At 35.7% G+C, this 26,978-nt stretch overlaps 1 protein-coding gene across 1 annotated transcript; it reads right to left on the reverse strand.

The window, feature by feature from the left end:
* hop (tyrosine-protein kinase hopscotch) lies at positions 1–26,907 on the reverse strand. Its single transcript, XM_085943421.1, has 23 exons — positions 26,659–26,907; positions 25,536–25,812; positions 25,057–25,208; positions 24,244–24,402; positions 23,387–23,558; positions 22,475–22,632; positions 21,262–21,354; positions 21,047–21,166; positions 19,267–19,430; positions 18,292–18,429; positions 17,566–17,693; positions 15,964–16,100; positions 15,166–15,366; positions 14,294–14,444; positions 12,884–13,031; positions 12,520–12,636; positions 12,161–12,261; positions 9,881–10,042; positions 8,945–9,085; positions 3,583–3,750; positions 2,580–2,749; positions 2,350–2,490; positions 1–1,618 (listed from the first exon to the last, which is right to left on the reverse strand). Exons 2-23 carry the CDS (start codon positions 25,767–25,769, stop codon positions 1,480–1,482), a joined length of 3,294 nt encoding a protein of 1,097 aa, XP_085799547.1. The 5' UTR covers positions 25,770–25,812; positions 26,659–26,907; the 3' UTR covers positions 1–1,479.
* Between the last annotated feature and the right edge of the window lie 71 nt (positions 26,908–26,978).

Here is a 26,978-nt window from a genome sequence, read left to right on the forward strand (position 1 = left end):
GCAAAAATCATACACAGAATTGAGTCAGTCAGATTTCTTTTGTGCGTAATGCAAACCAATTCGCTGTTTGAAAAATACTAACGGAACATAAATTGATGGCTAGTGTTTTTTATATAAAACTGATAAAAAACATTGATTTACAATCTTCAAAAACACAATATTGAAAAACCTCAGAAACATACATATTAGAAAAAAAATTCTAGAAAAGAAGTCGGACTAAGTGGGTCTCGAACTCACGTCTCTCGCTGTTCGGGTGAGTGCTTTGACTTCTAAGTTATCGATCCGTCTATAATTCATGTGAATTATTTCTTATATCTATGTTTAAACTGAAGTACTTCAATGTCCCACCAATCAGGAGGCAATCTGCTTTCCGATCAATCAAGGTAAACAACAAGCTGGTATAACGGTATCAAAAATAGCGACACCAAAAGCAAGTTTTGTTATTAACAGCGACCCGATTAAATGTGTGACCAACCATAAATATTTAGGAACATAGGTCAATGAGAAATCGGACCAGTCTCAGGAAATAAACAGAAAAATTGATATAGCAAGGAGTGCCTTCCTCAAAATTAGACGCCTCCTTAGCAATCGAGACCTTAACTTAGATCTAAGACTGTGTACGGTTCGCTGTTGTGTTCTCTCAATCCTTTCTATGATATAGAGGGACACCAAACCGAGAGATGTCGCTGTAAATTGTATATGGCGGGTGACAAATGTTGACATTCTCGAATGAAAGGAAAAGTTCTATGTAGTATCAAAAACAGAAAACTACAGTCACATCATTCATGTAGAGAACAAAAAGCATTTCCCAACTTGTTATCTAAGGAAAGATCAATGGTAAACGTAGCGGTGGACGCCGCATTTCGTGGCTTAAGAACCTCCATGATCGATACGAGTGCATCTTCACTGAACTGTTCTGTATAGCAGATGATACAGCAAAGATCGCCCTGATGGTGGTTGACCTCCGTTAGGGGATGGCACAATAAGGACACTAGTAACAAAAATGTATATTATAAGTCAATCACAAGTGTCATGACAATCCAATTGGATCTGAATTTTTGTGTGTATTAGTAATATATGATTTACAATTACTCAAGACAATTAGTCCGCGAGTTGTTAGGACTGTGATTAAGCCATATCAATTTAGTATCAGGGACATCGATATGCAATAATGATCCTCCCTTTGCTCGTATTTCAATTCTAATGAGAATTTACTGCTGGAGGTCACATTAGGCAATAGACACCACACATTGTAACAATAAAGAATGACAATAAGACACATATATACAATTCAACAGTCCACAACGTTTATATTGAAAGATACATTCGGTCAACATGTTATAGTGATCATCACAAGGATCAAGCTATACAACAAAGTCTCATATTGTAGTAATTGACTTCAACGCATACGAGCGGTTCAAACTGTCAGCGTTTCCGATTTACAAGACACAGGTACCTTTAAAGTCTTTAATTATCGCTTCAATACTGGCTGAGTAGGTCTTGGCAGGTGGCGATGAGCTGTTCGAAAGACGGCCTGTTTATCGGATTGAATTCCCAACAGACAAGCAGGAGGCGGGAGTACACTTCGGCTGGACATTCAGTAGGGCAGGGGAGACGGCTGGAAAGCGGAACAAACCTTATTGACTGAATGCTTATAATAGAGAAACATGTTCTGCGATAAATTTACTTTGGCTTGACACCAGATTATCATTATCGATGGACACTATGGAATTTTCTGACTGACTTCTGTGCAAGTAAACAAGCTGGAAGAGAAACCAAGGCTATTTTCAAAAAATTTGGACTCCAGATAGAAGGAGTCTTATATGCATTTTGTATTAGGAATTTTGAAGGCAGTTCGAAGAATAAATTATGTGTGGTTGTATTTGTAACAGGTTCATTATGTTCTTCTTCTATTGGCAGCCCCAAAAACAATGGCAGCTTGTATTCTAGTTTGAACTCCGTTGCTTCATTAACATAACCTACATATGTAACCTATAACGTTTTTTAGTCATCTTTACACGATTTAAGAATTAATTCCCCCGTTGCCATCACAAAACAAATTGACATATTCACAGCTCGACTTTCGCTCTCCGATTGCCAGCCAGTCCGAAATTTGGTCGCACCTATAGTTAAAAATTATTTGCCGTTTCACTGAAGTATGCTCTTGTAATTTATATGGGAAAAATTGTTTCGCTTACTCAGTGTTTTGCATTACGAGTAAGATTCTGGAACGAATTATGCTCGTTATGAGAGGTTCCACTGTACATCCTGCTTTGAGCAATGTTAGTTAATGATTGTTTTGAGCAGCGAACACGCGAACCGATGATGTTCACAATGACTATAGCTTACCTCACTGTATCGTGCGATGAGTTCGGTCCCCAAGCGGGCGGTTCTTCGCCGAGTGAAAACATCTCCCATAGAGTCACTCCGTACGACCACACGTCGCTCAGAGATGAGAATTTACCGTCGGCGACACTTTCCGGGGCGTACCTATAAATATGCATACATAATTTTATGCGGGAAACTTAACAAATGAACGGAAAAATATTTTGAGGCCGTTGCACAATAATACGACATACCATTTGAGAGGTAGGTCCCGGTTAGTTTTCAGAATATAATAGCCCCCCTTATCCATAGACTGGGCAAGTCCGAAATCAGATATCTTCACGTGGTTTTCACTCACGACTAGAATGTTTCTGGCCGCTAGATCTCTGTGTATGATGTGCATCGAGTTTAAGTATTCCATGCCCTGAAATTTTAGAGAGAAATAATTATTATTAATCGAAGAAATGATAATTTTATAAAAATTTACAAAAAAAAATACAATAATTACAGTCAAAATTCGTGTTTTGAATTAATTTGAAATTCGAATTATGGGTGTTAAATTAAAGATATTTTTCTAATGTACTTATCTTATTAGACAAACCATTAGTCTTGTAAAATAAAATAATGCTTCGATATCACTCTTCCAAAGTTCAATTATACAATGTTCACAAAATAAAAACTGCAGGAAACCAATTCCTAAAGAAACAGTGATAGAGAGTGACGAGCGAGAAAATGGTGGCATATATACAAGTTCAATGGAATCTATGGGTTATTATTTTGATTATAATTTTTACCCATGAACAATGGATGAATACGTGTGAATTACATTTAATTGGAGTCACTCAGCCTACCCATACAGACTACACTTCAACCTTCACAAGGTGAACCCCGTTGGGTCAAACTACTTGTAGGTATCGAGACTGTGATAAATGTCTCTTTCATCATATACAGAAGTCAACAAATGAATTTGATACGGAGGTCTCGGAATTCCTGGGATGGCAGAGCCAATGACCGAACAATCCTAATTCATACGGTGCCGAAGAAGAAGAAGAATTAATGGTCTTCATGCTTACCAAATTGCAATTAACGTTAGATATTATGTGAGCAGATTTGTTTCTTCAAAGCGAGTAGGCATCTCACACGTAACATTATTTACAGTTACAAATCGTTCGCCTCCCACCAACAGGTGGTCTATATCTACCATTGAAATAGAGAGATGTAAAATAATATATATATGTGATTCGAAAGATTACTTACAGTGGCGATATCCCGAGCGTAGCCGATCAGCTGGCGGGTGGTGATCTTATGTTTGTAAATTTTGAGGTAACTCCGCAGCGAGCCATGCTTCACATACTCCATTATCAGCTGGATTTCAGGGTCGTCCAGGAATCCGAGGATTTCCACGATGTTGCGGTGTTTCAGAGTCTGAAAACAATATATACGTTATCTACTAAAATTAATTAACATGTGACAGTATAAAATAGTAAAAAGTTTTAATAAGCCAAACTGTAAATAGATGGTAAGTATTGGATGACACGCGTGAAATATGATTCACATACTTGACTTGTTATACAAATCAGTAGTCAGATGAAAGAAGTTTTCTTTCACAAAAGTTTTTAAATATAAATAGATTAATCTTTATCCTCTTCAATTACTATTTAATTACCACATTTAAATAACATTCTAATTATACACAACAGCTGTGCCGTCAGCGGTGAAAAGGTTGTGCAAAAAGGACACATCGGTCAGTGCATTAAATCATAGGGTCAATCATATATATAGAAAAGGCAAAGCCAAAAGACATTGGTACAATTTGGTAAGAACTGTACATTAAAAAATGTCTTCATTTATATATTCATTCTCACAATAATGGGAAAATTAATATTTTTATTACCAATTGGAACAAGACAAAATGAGTCATTTAAACAATAATTACAAACACATTTTGATGGGAAAAGAGCCCATTTTTATTATAATATTCAATAAATCAGATTAATTAATGCTAAAATGAAATTCCCAAGCCTCACGATGGCCGCGTGGGATAAGCGTCGGCCTATAGCGTCGTGGGTCCCAGGTTCGAATCCTGGGTCTGGCATGCACATATATTGTTTTTGAATTTATGTATAAGTCAAGAGTATGGACCTAATAGGTTGAGCAAGTGGCTGACATCCATTTCTTGTAAAAACTAAGCCTGTTAAGGCGAAGTCTTCACTGAGCCTTTTTTAAAGAGGCACCTAGCGGAAAAATACGAAGCTTGCAATTTGAGACATTTTTTTGATAATTTACAATTTCAACTGTATTAATGAATAAATATGTATCTGAAAACATTAAAAATAAAAATATTTTTTATTTTAAGTCAAAGACAAACTTACAATTGTAAAAAATGTAATAAAATGTGAATTTGTTCTATCGGTCCGCACCCTATTATTACATATATTTTATGGTCATATTTATTATTAAAATTTAGTTTATTAAGTTTTCTAAGCATCACCTAAGCGATTTTTGACAAATTCATAGTTTTAATATTTTTTATATCTATTTTAAAAAACATCGATTTTTATAAAAAATATAAATGTGTATAACTTGAAATCCTTTTTATTTATATTAATATAAATATTTTATTTATATTTATAAAAATAATTGATTTGATATAAATAAAAAGGATTTCAAGTTATACACATTTATATTTTTTATAAAAATCGATGTTTTTTAAAATAGATATAAAAAATATTAAAACTATGAATTTGTCAAAAATCGCTTAGGTGATGCTTAGAAAACTTAATAAACTAAATTTTAATAATAAATATGACCATAAAATATATGTAATAATAGGGTGCGGACCGATAGAACAAATTCACATTTTATTACATTTTTTACAATTATAAGTTTGTCTTTGACTTAAAATAAAAAAAATTTTATTTTTAATGTTTTCAGATACATATTTATTCATTAATACAGTTGAAATTGTAAATTATCAAAAAAATGTCTCAAATTGCAAGCTTCGTATTTTTCCGCTAGGTGCCTCTTTAAAAAAGGCTCAGTGAAGACTTCGCCTTAATACAAACCTATACTCTGTGATCATATGATCCTATTAGGATCGGTCATGGTCGAAAGAAAAAAAATAAAAAATGATATCTTATTTTTGCTCTCCTCAAAATTTTTGAAATTGAAATTCTGCCACCTGACTGACGAAATATAACACAGCTAATGGCCCAAACACATTACCATTACGTAACGTGCCGTGATGCTGAGATAGAGATAGAAATGTTCAGATGGAGATAGTGAATCACTATCGCTTCAATCTCTATCTCGGCATGACAGCATGAGATGTGATGGTCATGTGTTCAGGCCATAACCTTCGTTCATCATGAAACCGGCGAGTGCGAATTCGTAATATCACAATCGATTTCTGATATTTTTTTGACCCGCACTTATTTTGACATGTGTCACATGTCAGGAATCATCATAATGATTGGAATCACGCACGTATGATCATTCTCGATTGTTCATACATAATACAGATACGAGTGTGAGTATAAAAAAATCACGATAAACTGAATTCTTTTTTGCAAGTCAGAACAAAATTAATGTTATTTTTTAGTTTATTACAAAGTTAGTACACTAGTAGAAAGGGGTTAGCCATTCCTGATACAGACGGCCTTTCAAATTATTGTTTTCCCTTCTGGGTATGCGGACAAAGAAATGGAGAGCTCCTTGGATGCATAATAATTATTATAATATGATAAAAATATAACCTTCATTAACCCTTTCCCGGCGACCGTATTCCAGTAGGATACAGCTAGTACATAACAAGTGGGCGACTGTATAGCGGTCAGATACGCAAACCTTGACCTGTCGATAAGGCAGGAAATATTATTCATAGGGCACTGAGAATTGTATTAGAAAATAGCCTGATTCATCCGCCTACTGCCACCTATATAACTTTTTCGAAAATATTTTGTTTTAATATCATAATCATCGATGTTTCAAACCCTTACGATTTATCGAGTATCGCCGGCAGGCACATTTCGATTTGAGGGAGCGCGCGATTTTACGACGCCTGCGCAGTAAGCCATTTACATCGCTCGTGACTAGGACTGTGCAAGGAATCATAATATTGTGTTGATCTTTGTCGCGATCGCGTTACATCTTTATGTGTGTCGTATTTTCGAGCATTGTAATTGAAAACTGATTTTAAAACAATTATATGTTTATTAATTTTCGATAAAAACATTGTGAAAACATTCATATAAGTTGTGTGTTGACCGCGCTTATTATAATTACGTTTCTGTACTGTTGTGTCCAACAGTACAGAAACTTTAAACTGATAACTGGTACATCTGGTTTTAATTACTTGTGTGTGTTTGAACTCGTGTTTATTGTCAGCGTAGAAAAACTTATTAAAAACAATTCAAATTTTTTGTCGAATTAAAAAAAAAAAACTGTGCTTAAACATCATGGCGGAAGAAAATGTAAATATAGGAGCAATCGTGATTGAAGAGTTGTGCTCGGATTACGACATGTCTGAAGACGAATTGGACCAACAGGTCAGTGCCCGCGATGCAGATGATGTGGAGCGTGATATCGAAGAGCCTATTGAATTCTTACGATCTTGGAGAACGGGGCCTCATATTCCCATTATTCATGATTTCGATGATTTTCGATCTGGCGTGACATCGAATGACTTGGATGAAACCTCTCCCGAGTGTCTCTTTTATGAACATTTTTTAAATAGTGATATTATGGTAAAAATTGTAAACCAAACAAACACTGACCAACCTTGGACCAAAATCGCGGTCACAAAATTGGGAAGATACTACTGTGCTGGAACTCTATACGTTTTTTGCCGTATCCATGCTGATGACGAGAAATAAGCGCGCGTCAATAGAAGAGCATTGGAGTACCGACCCGTACTTGCACGCAGATATTTTTGGTAACATAATGCCCAGGGATCGTTACCAGCTTATTTTACAGATGCTGCATTTTTGTGATCCCAATGTAACCACAACCACCCCAGACAGACTCGCTAAAATTAGATTACTATTGGAACACATGAGAAAGATATTCAGAGAGTCAATGATACCACACCAGAATCTGTGTATCGACGAATCCATAATAGTATTTAAAGGTAGATTGATTTTTAAGCAGTTTATTCCATCTAAACGCCATCGCTTTGGAATAACAATGTTCGTCCTGTGTGATGTTCTCACTGGATACATTATAGACTTCATTATTTATTGTGGAGAAGGGACCGATGTAGAAGACACACACAATTTGGGAATTTCTGGTGCGGTCGTCACGACACTGCTAAATGACTATATCGGCAAAGGTCATACACTGTGGTGTGATAACTGGTACTCCAGTCCGGCGCTAATTAAATTTCTCCATGCTAATATAACCAATGCATGTGGAACGGTTAGGAAAAACCGAAAAGAGATGCCAGATTTTAAAAAATTTAAAAAGGGAGAGACTGAGGCTAAGTGCAACAGTCCCCTTTTAGCTCTAAAATGGCATGACAGAAGAGACGTTCACATTTGACCACGCTTCACGATGAATCTTTTGGGCCAACAGGAAAAATAAACTTTAGGATTGGTGAGCTCATTCAAAACCCAAATGTGTCATTGACTACAACAAAAATATGGGCACAGTTGACAAAGCCGACATAGCTCAGTAGCTTGTCGTGCATGCGTAAGTCCATCAAATGGTATAAGAAAGTGGCGTTCCATATGATAGATTTATATTTATTAAATCCATTTTATTTGTATAAATTTATAACAGGACATAAACAAACATTGGGTGAGTTTCAGCTTACCGTGATTAAACAATTAGTGGATAAATATAAAGTGAACCCTTCAAATACACCCCAACCTAGACCATCAACAAGCGATAGTCCAATTAGACTATTGCCGAAAACCGCGACACGACACTTGCCAGAGCTACTTCCGCCGACTAGAAATACCGATAAGCCTCGACATCGATGTCATGTATGTGGCAATTCGAAGAAATACAAAAAAAAAACAAACACTTTCCCGTTATGTTTGCGTAACTTGTAATGTAGGATTATGTTTGAACCCATGCTATAAAATATACCACTCCACAAAACATTTTTAAACCTGTTTTTGTGTGTGTTTTTTAAGTGGTTTTGTAAAAAATAAACTTAAGTTTTAAATATTAAATGTTTCAATCAAAAATAATTAATGTGAAATCCTCACCCAAAAGGGGCATATGTTTAAAAATTCAAGTGTGTGATTAATTGATTTGTACCGTGCATATCACATATTGGGCAGTGCGTCGCAGAGCTCCAATTCGTTCTGCAAGCATGGCTGACGAATGATATGGGTGAGAAATTTGTTACTGAAATATTTGTTGGTGTATTTTTGAGTGCATTGGGCAATTAATTCCTATTTTATAAGTGTCACAGCAATCTTTATGTGTTTGAAGGCAATAAATGTCAGACCGCTCATTTTTTACTGCCGTATTTATTACGATAAAGCAAACAAAAACATTTCAAAAAAACGAACCGCAGAGAGAGCTTCTTCTGTATTGAAACTTATGCGGCGGCCGGGTTAATACAATGCATTTCATCATGAATGACGATTAACAGTATAAAAAAATTAACCTTCATTATTGCAATTTCACGTTCGAAATCGTGCAGTTGAGATATTTGCGCAGTTGTTTTGAGCTTCTTCACGGCGACCAGTCGCGGCTCAGAGTTGTCGTTGTACTCCAGGGATCCTTTGTATACTTCTCCATAGAATCCCTACACAAACATAGCATCATATTATATTTTGATTGAATTAGCCATTCGCACTAAGAGCAGTTTCACACTGAGGATTCAGGTATCTGATACCAGTATGTGCAGATGTATCTTGACTCGGGTATACATGTACACGATACGTATCCACATGCCGTGAATATTATTGTACGGTGCAATTATGACTTAAGAACCAAAATGTGACCACCAAGAAAGACTTACAATGAGGTCAGAATATTATTTCATTACAAGATTAGTTTTTTTATTCTTTCGAAAATCAATTATAAATTAATTAAATTCATAAATAATATTAACTTTTTTTACTCCCACCAGATTCAACCTAGCATATTATGTGAAGCGTTTTTTGAAAAAAAATCATGGATTTAGTTTTTTTTAATAAATCAATGTTCACAATAAAATGGCAGCTTGCATCCCGGTTTGAAGTCTAATGCTTACATGATTTTTCATTTTAAAAATGTTAATGTATTGTTTTTGGTGGTTTACATAAAATTGACAAGGGGGTATCTTTCCACGGTTATTAAATTTATATTCGAATGTCAGCATTGAAATGGCGATATGTGAAATGTCAAATTGAAATCAAATATATTTATACACTATCCAATCCTATTGAAGTATTCAAGGCGTATTTACTGGACGACTAGATTTGTCCAGCGATTGTCCCTTCTTCAAGCTATGTGTTTATTATTATTATTTTAACATATAATGGACATTAAACAATAGAAACATCATAAAACACCAAGAATAACATCCATATGGCCTCGAGTAAAGAAAACTCATCACCTGTCCGATGCGACCTTGCAGGACCACATTGCAGTCGGCGCCCAATTCTAAGATGTAATTCATCGCGTCGACATTGTCCATCGAGTTGGAAGGCGTTGGAAAGTCAAAGTTGGGCAGCTGGAAGAACGATAAGTCGCAGGCTATGGTGTCTGTGTCATTACTCTGCAACGGAAAAGGGTAAGAGAGACTTAGTAATATTATTATTCAAACAGAATAGGTATAGCATTGATGGATAGAACTGGAAATTTAACTGGATCCGCACCCTTCGTTACCCTACTACCCTTGATTCTGAATCTTTCATTTCAGATTCAGAACCCTTTCAAAATGACAGGGTGTTGGTCATGGCCCCCACACGGGGGGGGCTGACAGGGCGCCAGCCTAGGGGTCTGGTGTGATGGGTTGACCAGATAAACACATCTTAAATTTGCTCTAATAGTAAAAAAAGTCGCCTGCAGCGCTATTTTACTTCGGAATTATTACCATTTAAAAATATATGGTTGTTGTGACGTATTGAATGATACTCGACAACTCAATAATTCGATGTGTTAAAAAATCGCTAAAATTGCACAGAATTTTATTTGACCTCAAACACCATTTGAAAAACAACACCGTAGAGCGTCAGACTGCCTTTAACCATAGCGATGGGTAGGGGGGCCCGCCCAAGATCCTGGCCTGGGGACCCGTTTCAAGGTGTCGTGCTGTAAGTGTAAGTCAGTTATTCAAACTTTACTTGGTAGAATTCCATTTTACAAAATGATAATACATAATATATATTAAGTAGATTTCGGTTTTCTAACACCATTATCAAGACTACAAAAATAAACAACTTGCCTACGCTTAAGTACAAAATTCATAGAATGAGACATAATGATCTATCTACCTCACCCTGGATTTATTCAAGAATAATACATACTTATTTGGTAACCGTATTAATTTAAAACATTTAATTTACTTTCCTAAGCCCTAAGACATTACCATTATAAAAAGCTACATGCAAATTAACAAATAGGACCCATTGAGACCTTATCACCATAATAAATGCACTACGTCAAGCAGACCGGATTACCGTGAGGGCTGATAGTTTTGACAGAAAACAAGCCATACCCAAAGAGGTGCCGAGCGAGCGAAAGCGATACGACAAGCTTGACAACTGTAACAGTGATCCATTGGGTAGAACAGAAGAGTTTGGTGAAATTGTAACGTTTTTTTAATATGAATTTACGAGAGGGCCTGAACAACAAATCTTCATTCAAAAAAGAAACAGGTGGTAACAAGTTGCAGTTAAAGCCTTGGTAAAATTGTATATTTAAAAAAAAATCAATAATCACATTCGCCCTACCTAACTGATGCGCATTAGAAGAAATCACATCTGCGTATGTTAAAAGTAAAATTGTTCCATTATAATAAAGGTAGCCATTCGCAGCACCAATATAAATGGCGATGACTGAGAAGCTTATTGAGTTGGTCCGTAATTATTGCATACTTTACGATTTATCAGACAGGGGTTACAAAAATATTCATAAAAAGATGAAATTTGGAAAGAAATATATGAAAGTGGTCTGTCGGTAGTCATATTATATGTAGAAAAGTCGCATTATGCTAAGCATTGAACACTTTGTCTTCTGTCACTTTGACATTTATAGTCTATGGTTCAACCTGTGCTACCATCTCGTTTTCATAGAATTATAATACATTTTACGTGAAGTGGGTAAAAGTTATACTAATTCTGAAAACGCTTAGTGGTATGTATATTTTTCATATTATTTTTTATTTTACATGTGACGCAGAAATAAAATTATTTAGTCTATGGCTGCGATACTGATGCATTGGTATGATGCCAAACACGAAATTCGCATCAAATGCAAGCGCAATGTTTTCGGTAGCGGTTGCGTTGCGAATGTTTCAGATCAGTCTGTGGAGGACTTTATGTTATTATACATTCCGATGTAATACTTTACAAAAGTTTTTTAATAATGTGGTAAAATCTCCGAGAAACACTCTGTCGAGCCAACCTTCAGGGACCTTGTGATTCAGACGTAGGCTAGATATAGGCGTAGATTATTAACAAAACACCACATCAACCACAGGATGACTGGCCTGACCTTTTTTCAACCTTGGAATGCTGCTAAGTACCATCCACAGGATTAATACAGCGGTGCTGGTATGACTTGAGAAGATGCAAGAAGACTGGCGAGCAACGTTTTAAAGACGTCAAATGATGTCCATATGCTCTACCTATGGAGTGGACATAGACAAAGGTTACGATGAAAACATCCTTACCGAGAAATCGTCAACTGTTGTATGACCACCGCTAAAGCTGGAGGATGTAGATCGAATGCTGTGCCGTTCAATATCACTCGCCGACAGCAAATTACTTTCTCCTGTCAAAAATAAAAATCCATATTTCAGCACAATATTGTGATAATAAGTTTGCATCGAAATATCTAAGAAATAAAACCAATAATCATAATAATATTTAAGTATTGATATAACTATTGCGTTTTGTGATTCACTTCAAAATTCGATGGACAATTTGCAATTGGCAAGCCTACAATGCCGAACGCTACGATGTAACGTCTCGGCTTATAGCGTCATCAACTCGGAAATTATAAACACTAGTTCTGCATGTAATTATTTACCTGTCTGTGTTGACAGGAGACTACAGGCCGAACCGGTGACTATCCTACATCCATTCATGGCCTTAGCCATCTTGGGCAGGATTGAAGTGTATGCGTGACTTCGCCTTGAATTAAACACTGAAACAAACACATATACATGGTATAGATTATAGAATTATCAATTTGAAAATACATAATATTTAATTATCACAAATCTGTGAAAGTAAGTGTTATATTCTAACCCCTGTTTTTTGTACATATGATTTTTTTGTGTTGGCAATACTGTCCACAATTATACGAATTGACACGTTTTATTAATTTGCCAGATCTATGGATACAAGTAGCGAAGGTTAGATGTAGGCTGTTAAGATTCGACCTCACAAACCTTGATACAGCAGATGGTTGATGTCTCGCATCATAACCTGAGGCCTCATCCTCTGGTGTGGATCACCCAGCCAGCACCTCTGCATCACCGCGAAGATCTCCGACGGACACTTATCCGGCAGATAGAGGCGGTGACCGCTCGAATAGCTCTGCAATCAATTACACCGGTATGGATAATCATTGGAAGCAAAATCGTTCTAGCGATGCAGGGGTTCGCCTGGTAGAGGAAGCGATACAGCATGGCATGTTTATTTACAGTCAATTGTTAGCAGTGTAGGGCGGTTCCAGGAATCATACAATATCTGGCGGAGTCTTGTTTATTCAAAGAAAAGTTCAATTATAGCGTACAAGTTTACAATTATTGCCGAGTAGATATCGATAAGTTGAAAATCAGAAATCAAGTGTCCCGACCCAAATAACAAAATGGTTTTGGAACGTATTAGCAGATCCCGGAATAGAATAGCACTGCCTCATATCTATAGTCTACCTTCCTGGAATCGGGCAGCCTCACTTTTGGCAGATAATCAGTATGAGTTTGAAAGCTAGTTTACATACAAGATGATTAAGCTTATTCTAGTAATTTGCAGCTGACTTTATTAGGCTGCTAAACGCATCGTTCTAGTTTGTTTTGGGATAGTGCCACTATAGGGAATGAAGCAACTAGAAGTCAAGACAATTTGGCGCCGCACTGTTGAATAAAATAAATAGACGTTCGTTACGATTTTATACATAAGTGAATGAGGAATTTTAATCAGTTTCTATCTACTACTTAGTAGTTTTAATTCATTTTGCTCGTAACATAATGCTATTTTTTACGGATTGAGAATTATTGTGTCTTGAGATTTTATATAAAAATAAAAAAACTCTGTTCTAATTGGAACTTCTACATGTGCACAATTAATCATTATTTACGTGTTCATATTTAAATTCTAAATTCTCACCGAGTATTAAATAAAAATATGTTATAATAATATTAAATATATATTTTAAAAGTACCTATAATTCACAAACGTTTATTTATTTTCGAATTTCATTTGGTTGCGTAGCGCCCAGTTGTCCCGGCGCCGAATCGTCCTAGACCCCCAAAATATAGGTAGAAAGTACTTTTTGAAACGCCTGTCCCCGACAGGTCAAGACATTCCAAGGAATTCTACAGTGTGGCACGCACGATAGAAATGAAACTTCTTAAAAGTTAGTAGTGAAATTAACAACTGTAATTCAAAATAATTATGCAATATGCAATTTCAGTACTTCTATAAAACATGGAGGATGGATTTACTCTACCAAATTTCAACTACAGACCACACACTAAAGAAGTTTCATTTCAAAAATAGAATGTGGGGTGTGCTTGGCCATGGCGACCCTGAATCAAAGAAATTTTTCAATAAAAATAAACATTTGACAAGCTTACTTTTTTGGTGAGAGTAGGATTAATGCGAGCCGGCGAGACGCCGTATGAGAATATCTCCCACAGCGTTGTAGCCGCCGCCCAAACGTCAGCCTGAGATGACATCTGCACAAGTTCCAGGTTGTTAAAATACTCAACGGGTATCCAATGAATTCTGAAATTACAAATTAAATGAAACATGGATTCTGCCACTTTTTTTTTTAAATTATGGTAAATAACCACTTTCGCGTCGCGATGAACGAGGGTTACCTGTATATCATAAGACCATGCTAAAAATTACATAATACAAGAAAAATATGAATTGATCTCACTAACTAAATAATCCTCGCCAAATATATGACATTCTATTTTAGAGGCATCTAAAATTGATAGCTACATCTTCGATTGGGCGATTTCATTGATCAACTTTTAAATTTAAACCGGTCTGTGCCAAAGCGAACATGTTCGCGGATATGGCCGGGCGTACAGTGCCGGCCATACAAAAAAACGCGGACTTATTCGCCTGTCTTTGAAGACAGTATGCCAGTCTCAGGCGTTTGTTTTGAATAATTTAAAATTCGGAAGAATACTGGTCCAATAATGACACATTTAGCAAATGATTGGTTAGTGTTTATGATAAACTTTCAATATATTTCAAAAAATAAATAAATAATAAGGTTTATTTTTGCTAAGAAATTCGCGGCCTCTCACTTGGCGCCATACACTACATAGTCAATTATCACCATTTACTGCAACTGCATTTACAGCGGAGCCGATTGTATCCAATGGGTTATCAGGGTTTTTTTACTTTTTTGGAAATTGTTAACCATTCGCTCAATTCGATGGATACAATCCGATATTGTTAGCATTAATTACAAAATAAAACTATTACTTACTCTTGCTCATTAAAGTTGGAATGCATTCCCGGGTCGGAGAGTTTGACAGAGAAGTTAGACCGATCATGGGATGCGACCATGATCTTCCGGCAGCGGATGTAGCCGTGGACTATCTCGTTCTCGGCCAGGTGCCACAAGGCCGTAGCCAGCGAGGAGGCCGCTTCCACCAAATCCTCAGATCCTAGCGACTTTCTGTTTTCACTGAAAATAGATTTACAAAGCCAAATTATTTTATTTAACAAAAATGTGCCCCGATATAAATCAATTTGTACAAAAATGGTCAAGAATGCAGTAACAAGGGTTTTACAAAAAAAATCACATTTGTAGATTATTGTGAATAGTTTTATTTTACTAAGAATCGTTAACCATCGGCTAAACCAATTTTGACTTTGTTCTGGATCTAGCATATTAAAAACATCATTATTGACTCTTAGAAAAAATGATAATTCCAGACAATCTTAATTGAATATGCTAATCCACAATTATTACAATGTTAGTATACTTCGGTGGATGTTTTATTCAATGAAATGTAAATTGTTTTTCCCTTGTCGCTACGGTTATCATTCATCTTTTATTTTAGCAGTGTCATTGTGAATTTTTTTAAATCCACATTAATTGTAGTATATTTTGAAAAACAGCAAAATAATACCCAATAAAATACCGCATATAAATTTACATGGAGAAAAATACATTTTTTAGGGCAGGTAGTGAAACGATAAAGTTTGCAAACCACTGCGCTATAGGATTAATGATCACTTGTTTTAAGAAAACAATGCTGATAGTTTAAACGTGAATTACCGTAAATATTCATCCAAAGGACCGTAGGGCATGTATTCCATTATCATGGACACGGGAGACCTCAATGTCACCCCGAATAATCTGACGATTGAGGTGGACTGCAGAAATGCCCACTGACCAGCGCGGCTAATGAAATCCTGCAAACAGATTGAAAGAAAACTTTTCAAGTATTCATTTACAGTATAATAACGCCTGTACACGTGCAAGGATTTACTGGCACCAACAGTGTGTAAATTAAACTATCGCAATAATAACTGTTACACACGTAAAAGTGCTGTCTCGCTGATCTCATTCTTCAAGCGTAAGCTAGACGCAATGTAGTCATTTTATGGTGCTATTTGACTGGTTGTGAAAATTGGTAAATGTAAAAAATATGATGCATGGTGTAGTAAGTTTTTTTCCCGGCAGGATCGCCACTATCGTTCTACTGCGCATGCGCATACGTCATGCAAGTTCCAACTATCGCGTGAAAATTCAGAAGTTTCTAGACTTTTTTGATCCATGCATGCAATCTTGCAACTTGCAAGAGAATACGTTTTTACACGTACATTTTTTTGTTATGGCTGTGATAATACGTACTCGTCTGCAGTAAATCTGTGCACGTGTAAACGGGGTATAATTTTATTATCATTTCAATTTATTATGCTATAATAATAAACCATTAACAATTGAACAGTTGTTCTCGAACAGCTAAAGAGACCTGTTTTCGATACACCTTCGGCGGACTTCGCTTTCACATATCCAACAGTACACTGCAATACATTCTCTTGAGATTGACCTCTATATCGAGCCTGAAACGTCAAGGAAAGCAGGAGGAAGAACATATGGTTACAATCCAAAAACAAATACAATGAAAATATAAACTACTTCTTAGTAATCGATTTTTACAGCTTCACTATGGTATATTCAACATCTATAATAATAAAGATCCATTTTTTAAACGAGCCGTCGGCGTGTATCAGTTACATCATTCATTATTTAGTGTTAAGATATGTTATAGTTCGGGTGTGGCGAGCAAAGTGGCGTGAATATATTGACAAGTCTTTCTGTGGTAAATGAGATTATATGTTTTTAAATTGTAGTAATATGTTAAATAAATAGATGTTTTTAGACTTATGAACATATTCAAGCCATACACGGAAATGTAGTTACTCTAGGAACAGCTGTCATTCATGAATATTACTTTTGAAGTTAATACTTTGTTCGACGCATAGGGGAGAAAATTGAATTCAGACGTGTAATGAAAAAGCCTGACTGTCTCAATCAGTTATAACTTAAAAACTACTGGATCAATATTGATGATTTTTGCAGTTTGTCGTAGGTACATACCAAATAAGTAAAGTTCGTGTCGATATTTCAAAAAGTTCTAAAGTTACAAGATTAAAACATGACGAAAATAATGCACTTGGTAAGGTCAGAAAGCAACTGTGGAGTTGTGAGGTGAGATGCGAGTAGAGGAGGCGTGTCTAGATCCGATTCTAGATTGCCTAGATCGCATTGTGTAAACCAATATCTCCATTTTAGAATGCAAACAAATCGAAACTGAATAAACTTGTGTCACTCACGTGTGTTGTGCGCTATCGGTATTTGTTATGGTGTTACCTTCATATACTCCTCGCACTTGTCGTGTTTCAACATTTTCATGGCGACTGTGAGGGACTTGTCAGGGGCGACTTGCCACAGCGCTCGGTACATCATGGACACTTTTTCCGAGCCCTCCGCTTTGTTATCTAGAAGTAATAAAATTAATTAATACTAACAGTATTGAATTTAATAAAATCAACCGAGGCAACGAATGAACTGAATAACGAATGAACCACAAGAAAATACACACTTCGACTTTTTTATTTTAAACACTATCATCATAAACAGTTTAATACTTTCATTATGTTTTTTCATATCCAAGATCGTTGAGATATCAATGCCAATAACATCCGACATTCTATGCATCTGAAAAATATAATTTGACTTTAAAGATCGATTTACGTAAAGTGACAAAACTGAGACTTGTGATTGATGTGACATTGCCCGTAGTTATTTTTAGTTTTCCATTCAGACCAGAGAACAAGGACCATGAGCTCTTGATCACTAGGTAGACAACCGCGAGTAGAGAGAGGCCATGATGAAATCACTTTGGAACGGTGTCACTGTCATTTGTAAGTAATGATACCGACACCTAATTGAGTAGCCTACACTGCTAAAAGAATCTGTCACCATTCTACTCAACATAAAGAGGGTAGAAGGTAATCTGACGTTGGTTGCTCACACAATGCCTACATACAATCAACTCGACACTAAATATAAATACGCAAGTATAACATTGATTACCTTTGTAAACAAGTAAATCTTTGGTATGTATACAGCGAGGACCTCGGCAGGCAGCCAGGGTTGTCTCCAGGTCATCTTGGTCGACACGGTTCGCCACTCCGTGAATGGTCGGCTCACAGAGGAGCAATTGTGATTTATCTATGGCGAAATGAAAATTAAATTGTATACATGATTTTGAAAAACCTCAGAAACATACACACAACCTCGGATATCTTTTTGATCAGTTTCGTATGATTATAAGAAAAGTGTACATCCAATTTAAAATATTAAAATAAAGGAAATGAATTTTTCAAAAAAATCCTATTTTAAAAGGTCTATTCTAGAAGTAAAATAGCACTTCAAGTTTCCAGCATTAGTTGCTATACTTGGTCCTTCACTTCTAATAGGGTTTTCACGCTTTTTTATTAAAAAAAATTGTTTTGAAAAAATGCCTGTACACGTGCACGGATTTACTGGCAGCAATAGGGCGTATTTTAAACTATCGTGACAACAACTGTTTACACATAAAAGTGCTGACTGTATCTCCAATCTCATTTAGAGTAAACGAGGCGCGATGTTGCCATTTTATGGTATCTACTATTTGACAGGTAGTGAAAATCAGTTAACCTCAAAATGAGTATAGTTCGTTTTTTGCTGGCAGGTTCGCCACTATCAGGCGCAGATCGAAAAAAATCCCTACTGTTGCATGAAAATTCGGAAGCTTCCAAACTTTTTTGATTCATACATGCATGCAGGATAATACATGTTTACCTATACATTTTCTTGTTATGGCCGCGATAATACTTACTGTCAACAGTAAATCCATGCACGTGTAAACGGCATATTAACTGTATTCATTGTCATTGTGAATTTACTATTGGTGCTGAAGATGGCGAAATCTGGGTCGCAAAAAATTAATTAAACCAATTAGAATTTAAAATCAAAATCCATCAAGTACCCTCAGCCGATAGTATTAATTTTATATAGAAATATTACCATATTCGGAAGGGGGTAGACATTCCTGCAAGAATATCTTGCTTTCGGAGTTGCCGTATGATGCAATCAATTGCGCCATGCTGCTGAATGTTTCCGAAGTTTTGTCGTGGATAATTCTGTAGGAACTGTGCACCTTTTCCACCTTATAAGTTTCAGGTTTATTACTGGAAAAGAGTCAGTAAAAATAAATTAATTAGCAAATGTTTCATTTGTTTATCGAATTAAAGTTTTGAAACAAACATATTGTCTTGAACGGGGCGGGGCATTGTGGATGGCCTTTACAATGGCAAACATGAGAAATCGTTGTTAATTTTACTAGCCGCGTATTGACTGAGAGAGCAGCCTCGTGAGGCAAATGCTCTATCATTTATAGAAGAAAGAAAAAATAAATGTGAAAGCTAGTCACCATGGACCAAGGCTTTGAAACAAGATACAATTTATTATTTTATGATGGTTAGGCCAAAAAACCCAAGAAACACAAAGCGCGCCAAGTGTCCTCAAATATATCAATATTGAATGTTTACGTGATAAACTTTCAGTGCATACAGTAATACCTCGTTAATAAGAACACGTTTAATATGAAATTTGCTGTAAATCGAAATTTTCGCGAATAAAAAGTCCTTTGAACATTATTTTCATATAAAACCATACCTTTAATTCGAATTTCGTAATACAAAATTATTTCAGAGTCCTGACATACAAAAATATTCAATAAATCGTAATAAACTACACTATTTCATGAGCCAGTCATTAAAAATAGACAAGACTTTTTTTTAAAACATCATAAATTGCTAATTTTCTTATGGCTATACTTCAGTTGAGGCATGGTCTAAAAAGATCGTGGCTAGGCGATGCGCGGATTGCGGGTGCAAATGACGCATGCCGAAAGAAATATAATTTGTCATATTAATCCAACATGCGTCCATTTAATGTTCTGTGCATTAAGGCTATACCTCAGTTGAGGCATGGTCTAAAAAGATCGTTGCTAGGAGATGCGCGGATTGCGGGTGAAAATTACGCATGCCGACGAAATATAATTTGTCATATAAATCCAACATGCGTCCATATAATGTTCTGTTTATTGTTCTATTAGTAACAATAATAATATATTCATTGACATGTTTTCTTTTTAAAGTAAATGGGTAACGTTTTTAGTCATCTTTACACGATTTAAGAATTAATACCCCCGTCGCCATCACGAAACAAATTGACGTATTGACACCTCGACGTTCGTTCTCCGAATGCCAGCGAGTCCAAAATTTCATCGCGCCTATAGTTGAAAATTATTTGCCGTTTCACTGATGTATCGTCTTAAGTGCACTCCACTCAAAGGAAAAACAATAACTCATATGGCATAAAATTGTTTCAGGGCTGTATTTAATTGTTTATTGTATTTTCATATAGTTTTAGTAGACAACCAATGCCAAACAATAAATTGTTTCAAAACAAAATTTTCATATTTTCTTATAATTCTAGTTTAACACACACATGGTGGTAAATGCCTACCTACAATACTTGGTAACTTCGAGTAATGGAATAATGCATGGTATTTAGCACAGATTTTAATTTGAAAGAATTGTATCGGAAATTTGGTAGCACACTATGATCGTAAACAAAATTAATGAAAATATTTTTTTTTTCAAAATTTTAGTATTTTTCCCCCATACATTTCACAATTCGAATTTTTTTCGATTTTCGGTCCCGTGGAATTCGTATTAACAAGGTTTCACTGTAATAGGTATGGCACAGAATGAAGAACAAAATAATATTATAATTTTACCTGGTTTTAGAACAGGCATCGATATAATATGTGTCATACTCCACTGCGCACTGTCTTATAACAAAACAGCCCGGCTTATTGGCTCGTTTTTCTTGTAGCTTAAAGTAGGAAAATTCACCCCTGAAAGAAAATAGACAATATTAATAATATCATCCCAATTAAGACCATAAACAAAAAGAGGGCATAAATATTGCCACAAATAAAAATGTATTTACCCAACAGGACCGTGACATTTCATACTGTGTAGTTGCTGCAAAGATGGTGACGTAATGTCTCTGCACAAATTGAACGTCCATTTTATCATTAATCTAAAACAAAAGGTAGCAATCGTTAGTTTTGACACAACACCAATTAATTTAGACATTTGGGTTTATTTTTACGTTGCGCAGTATAGACTTTTACAGCGCTTTTCGGTTTGCGTGCGCTTCCGTTTTCCCGTCCATACACACGGGCTTCCTGATACAAACCGGTTTGTGCAGGTAAGGTTGTCGTAAAGCATGAGTGTCTAGACGGCGCTTTAATCTGTGGTAGGTACAAATTTAAATTGGAAGAAACTAACAAATAAACATAGTGATACCGGGGGGAAAGATGAACTCACAGGTCTTCTAGGTAGATGTGCGGATCCGGCATCACTTCGGGTTGCAGGTCATGTGTGGACATCAGGATACATAATTCAAGATAAAACACGTCTTTGATTTGACAGTCCCACGTGGAACTACATTTATTTACGCTAGGGCATAAGCAAACATTGATAATATTACATCATTTTTACATCTAAAGAGGTCTTAAATTAGTCACCACACTGTCTTTATATTAGGGGTCAGTTTATCATTATTATCCCGCGCACTAAGCACTGATTCACTTTTTCTCGCACTAGGGAATTGATTAGCTTTCATTGGATTTTCGCGCGAGTCACCGATTGGTATTACAACGATTCTGGGTTATTAACGATTGATTTAAAAATGGGCCGGGAGCGTCATCGATAGCGCGCTCGCCGGCGCGACGGTTATTTTTGCGTTATCCCTTCATTGTAGGCAGATTCGAACTGCCCTTATTTTCGACAGCATCTTTTAATTTTTGGCGGGGTCTCTTCTGCTGAAGGGAGGAGAAAGGGGAAGATTACTGAACAACGGTACATTCGCTCGGCCGCTTGTATCCCGTGCTAGGTAAAAAAAATATGCCCCCTCGTCCCTCGTCGGCACGTTGCGCCGCCGACAGAATGCGTTTGGCAATTATTATTACGTGGATCAGGGAAGCTAAACATTTAGCCGGGGGCGTTTTGATGTGTTCGTTGTTAAATTGTTGATTCGGAATTTGAAACGTCATCGCACCATAGTCTTTTTTTTATGTCTGGTGATAATAGGTACATTATATATGTATACATAATATGTATTATGAATAGATAATAAAAGGAAGTGGCCATATTACCTATAGTAACCATCGCATATACTAACAAAGGACAGCATCTCGGATAAATCGACAAAATGGATGTACACAGGAATTCCATTTTTTCTACTAATTTCCACGGTCGCGTCATTTCTTATAGTTATAAAACAAAGCTCGTCTATGGTACACAGGTGTTTCCACTATAATAAAAACAAAGAAAAACATAATATTCAGTATGTATTCAATCATTAAAAAATATGTTATACACAATAACATTATATACTAGCAGAGACAAAATAATTATAAACCAACCAAAATACCATTTTTTAACACATCAATGGTAATAGCTAAAGTAGATTTTGAACAATATATTATTATGTATCTGTGAAATTGTCAACTTTCAAAATTCAAAAAATCAAAAAGTGGTGTTTAGATAAGAAATTAGTTGGCGATTCTCGATAATAATTTGAAGGAAATAACACATATTCTTCTTGTGAATTAACCACAGCTCTGTTGATGAGTAGATAAGTAGCATATAATACAACACTTCGACACTATTAAAATCGTCGTTAGCTGCAGGCAAGTAAGTAAACATTGTAACAGCAAATGGCAGTCATTTCTTGAGTTAAGAAGTTAGAAATGCCAACTTAACAATGTTATTATCTGTGCAGTTTGCTAACTTAACCATGATTCATTCGTTCTATAAATGGCTACAAATTTCATAATAATAAATACTGTATAATGGTCAGAGCACATTACCATCACGTCACAATAAGCTTGTGGTATTGGAAAAAGTGTGGAATGTCATTTTTCTTGTATTTAAAATCTTATCAGACTGATACTCCCCTCCCATCCCGTAACATATTTTGTGAAACAAAAACGAACATTGTTAGTTAGCAAAATCTGCACCAACTGCATGAGTCAGTGAATGTTTTTTGTTATTATTTTGCATACCCCTTCAATAGTCTCATATGTTCTAAGTCCAGGCTCCGTCACATGGAAAGGCATAACATGAATGATGGCATCACTGGTGTGCTCATTATTCTGGATGAATACCTTGTATTCCTCAGCTAAGTAATTTGGCGCCATAGTATTGATTTGTGACAAGTATCTGTCTATCACAAACCTGAAAATAAATGTATAAGAAACCAAATTAATTTGACAACATAGTTTAAAATACATCCACACATTACTGGGGATTTTATGTACATAAATCAATATTCTTCTTCTCTAGCAGTACATCTCGGGGTGGATCTTGGCCGCTTCTCCTTCTCCAACCGATCATGCCCAGCACCGCAGATCTCTTTATATGCCTATCAAGCCTCCAAGTCGTAATCTTCCCACATTATGTTATCCTTCTGGACCGTTGAATGTTTATAAAATGACTTTCATGCATGAATAGATGTAAAAAAGCAGTTGCAAAGCAAAGGGCTTAAATTAATTTTGACCAGTGTTTCGTATCGAGTATTAAATCGATACTCAATATGGTTTTCATTTACTGGAAACAAGTAAACAACATTCAAAAATATTTAATTTCTGATTAAAAAATAAGAGACGTCAGATATTTAGTTTACCAGGCGGATGCAAACATCACTAGTCTAATGCACAATTGGTTTTTTTTAAATTTTTCTCCATTTGTTAACCAGCCAATACACAGCTAAATAGCTAATAACAATTATTTGTGACATTTCATGCATTGGCACTCTTAATAGAATACCCTTAAAATAACATAGTTAACATCGTCGGATATAGATAGAACTGAATAATTATCTTAAACTGTTGTAAACTTAAAATGTAAATAATCAACTTACTCTGCTGTGTATTTAGATTTGGTCATTAATTCTAACGTATTATGGATGGGTTTTCTGGTAAATATTGAGTGCTTCTTCATAACTTCTTTAGGAATATATCGTTTGTAGTCTTTCTCCAACTCGTCACACGATTTGTTCTGCTCTTGCATCACTCGGTACCTGCGAAGTAAAAGTATATTTTCGATCTCTGTAACAGTATCATCAAGATTGATCAGCAAAACCTAAATTAGTCTTTAACATTAACAAATCTACGACTTTAATGCTTGTCTATTGTACTGGCAAGCTAGTTCTCATTGGTAGACTAAATCATTTGGAACGAGTGAGTGATTTCGTATACCTCTACACTGTGAATATCCAGAGACTTCATTACCTATATTTCTGATATTACTTATGGTATTTAATGCTTTAACTTTACACCGCAATGTGTCTCCATAGCTCAAGCCTCAATAACTCCGGTAGCTTGAGAAGGGAAATAAGTGAAAAATTGTGTCTATTGTGTAATGTCTCAGAATGCTATAAGCGGACCCACTAAGATATGGAAAAACTGCAGCATCAATCACAAAACCATTAAAAAAACTTGTTAAAAGGGTGATATCTTCAATATTCCTATACGGTGTTGAAACCTAGACATCACATAATCACACACTAAAAATCACATAGGAAGAGAATAAACACTTTACACTTAAAACACTTTTGAAGATACTATTCAGGCACCCAAATGAACTCCATGTCAGTTTGGTTCTGCACGCAATCTCATTATACATACCACAGACAATTATTGATAGAAAAATACATTTAAATTTAGGTACTTACATGTCCGCGACGCCCAACCCGAGTAGTTGATCCTTGTATTTATTGTAAACGATCTCAGGTATTTTGTTATCCAGCACGTCATTTCTCACTTGGTGGAAGAAGTAATTATGGGTCTGGGCATCCAGAGATTTGAGTCGAGTCATAAGCGGAACCTGTGAAACGAGTCTATTTTGGAATACATGCATTGAATGCCGACGATATGTTAAAACAAAATAATGACGAAAACCATCAACGTTTTATATTTTCAAAATTAAGAAGCTGCACGGGTCTTTTTGCGATGTACCAATATTTTAAAGTCGATGACAATTGATCAATACAAAATAATATAAAAATAGTATTGCTATCATTTGCATTACACACTAAAAAAATAGATGTCAATTAAATTATATGTGCATATTACATATTATTGTGACGGTAAGAATTTTAACGCGAAACAGAGAAAGGGATGATAAATTAAATTGACAACATTCCGTACTCACCAGAAAACGAATTCTGAAATCCAGATTGGTATACGTCTCCAGTTTCTTGTTAGGCGACAGGAATATGCTTTTGTTGTGCAAGCGGAGACCAAAGAGTATCTTGGCGATGGGAGCGATCATGAGCCGGCGACAGATGATGGTGCACAAGTCTTCGGCCATCATGTCAGCCGTGCCCGTCACCGTCATCTGCTTATCGTGCGTCGCAATGTGGATGTTGAACGTAACATCCCCCATTTTGATTTGGTCGAGATCACTGCACTGATTGTTTAATCCATTTCTGTGGCAAACGAGAAATATTTTTGTCAAATATTTAGAATTATAATTTTATCGACGGGCAACACTCGATGGGAATAAATTCTTAATTCAAAATTAACTAAACATTGTACATTTGTATATATACATAGTAAAATGCTGACTATCTGGCCGGGGATTTAAAAAACCAAATGTTTATAACTTACTGTCAAATAATCTGATGTGAATATGGTGTGATTAGACTCATTATGAAGATTCCAGGCATCCGCATGTGGCACATGTCAAAATAAGTGCGGGACAAAATAAAATCATTTAAAAATCTATTGCGATATAACAAATTCGCACTCGCAGGGTCCCGATGAATGTGGGTTCCCTGTATATTATTATACGTCCATTGATTATTTAGTTTATGGGATTATCCGTGCGGGAAATCAATCAGATTTATTAATTAATTGTAACCAACCATTGTTGTCGTACAACTTCAAAGAATTAGTCGAAGTCAATTGCAACACAATATAGCCATCATTCAAAATAGTTACGTTGGAAGGAGATGTAACAGTGATATCTCATCTTCAATAGCTCAATACGATTAAAAGTATTTAAATTTTTGAAATAGTTTCATTATTTTACAACCACAGTGTTACGCAAAACTATTTGCAAGAAATGATAACAATATAAAAACAAATTTGTCAATATATTATTATTATGATTCACATTCATTTTGCAAAACATTGGATAATACGATCTCAATTTTCGTATCGAATACGCAAGCACAGTTCCAACAGATACGAATCAAGATACAAGTAAACATTTTGCAGAATCATTTTTAAATTAAAAACAAACACGAGATATTTAATAATAGATAACAAACCTTTATTTGCTTATCGTCAGGAGTATATTTTACAGGCACCAAGGTGAATACAAATTTACCAGACTTCTACAGCGCCTTTTAGGCATTTTCCACCAGAAATGTATAACTTCAACCTACAACTCCTTCGAATTTATTTGGTTGAAATAATTAGAAAATATATTCCAACCTGGAATGGTTGCATTTTAATATTGTGATTGTATTTATCGTAATCAAGTACGGGAGACGTCATATAAAAACATAGACATTATCTTGGCCTAGGCAATAGATACTCTCAAGCAAGCCAAAATTAATAATATTATAAAGGCACTTCTCATGCACAT

Source organism: Rhyacophila brunnea, unplaced genomic scaffold (assembly GCF_057557595.1).
Source record: "Rhyacophila brunnea isolate RB1 unplaced genomic scaffold, BYU_Rbru_1.0 scaffold_16, whole genome shotgun sequence".
In the NCBI taxonomy this organism is placed as follows: Eukaryota; Metazoa; Arthropoda; class Insecta; order Trichoptera; family Rhyacophilidae; genus Rhyacophila; species Rhyacophila brunnea.

What these genes read in the sequence shown, in the direction of transcription:
- hop (XM_085943421.1), bottom strand. Translation starts at nt 25,769, where the DNA reads ATGGGGGATGTTACGTTCAACATCCACATTGCGACGCACGATAAGCAG. An exon ending in ATTTCAGAATTCGTTTTCTG is followed by an intron (nt 25,209 to 25,535) that starts GTGAGTACGGAA and finishes CTCGTTTCACAG; the next exon opens with GTTCCGCTTATGACTCGACT. An exon ending in TCTCCTGTCAACACAGACAG is followed by an intron (nt 12,262 to 12,519) that starts GTAAATAATTAC and finishes TATTTTTGACAG; the next exon opens with GAGAAAGTAATTTGCTGTCG.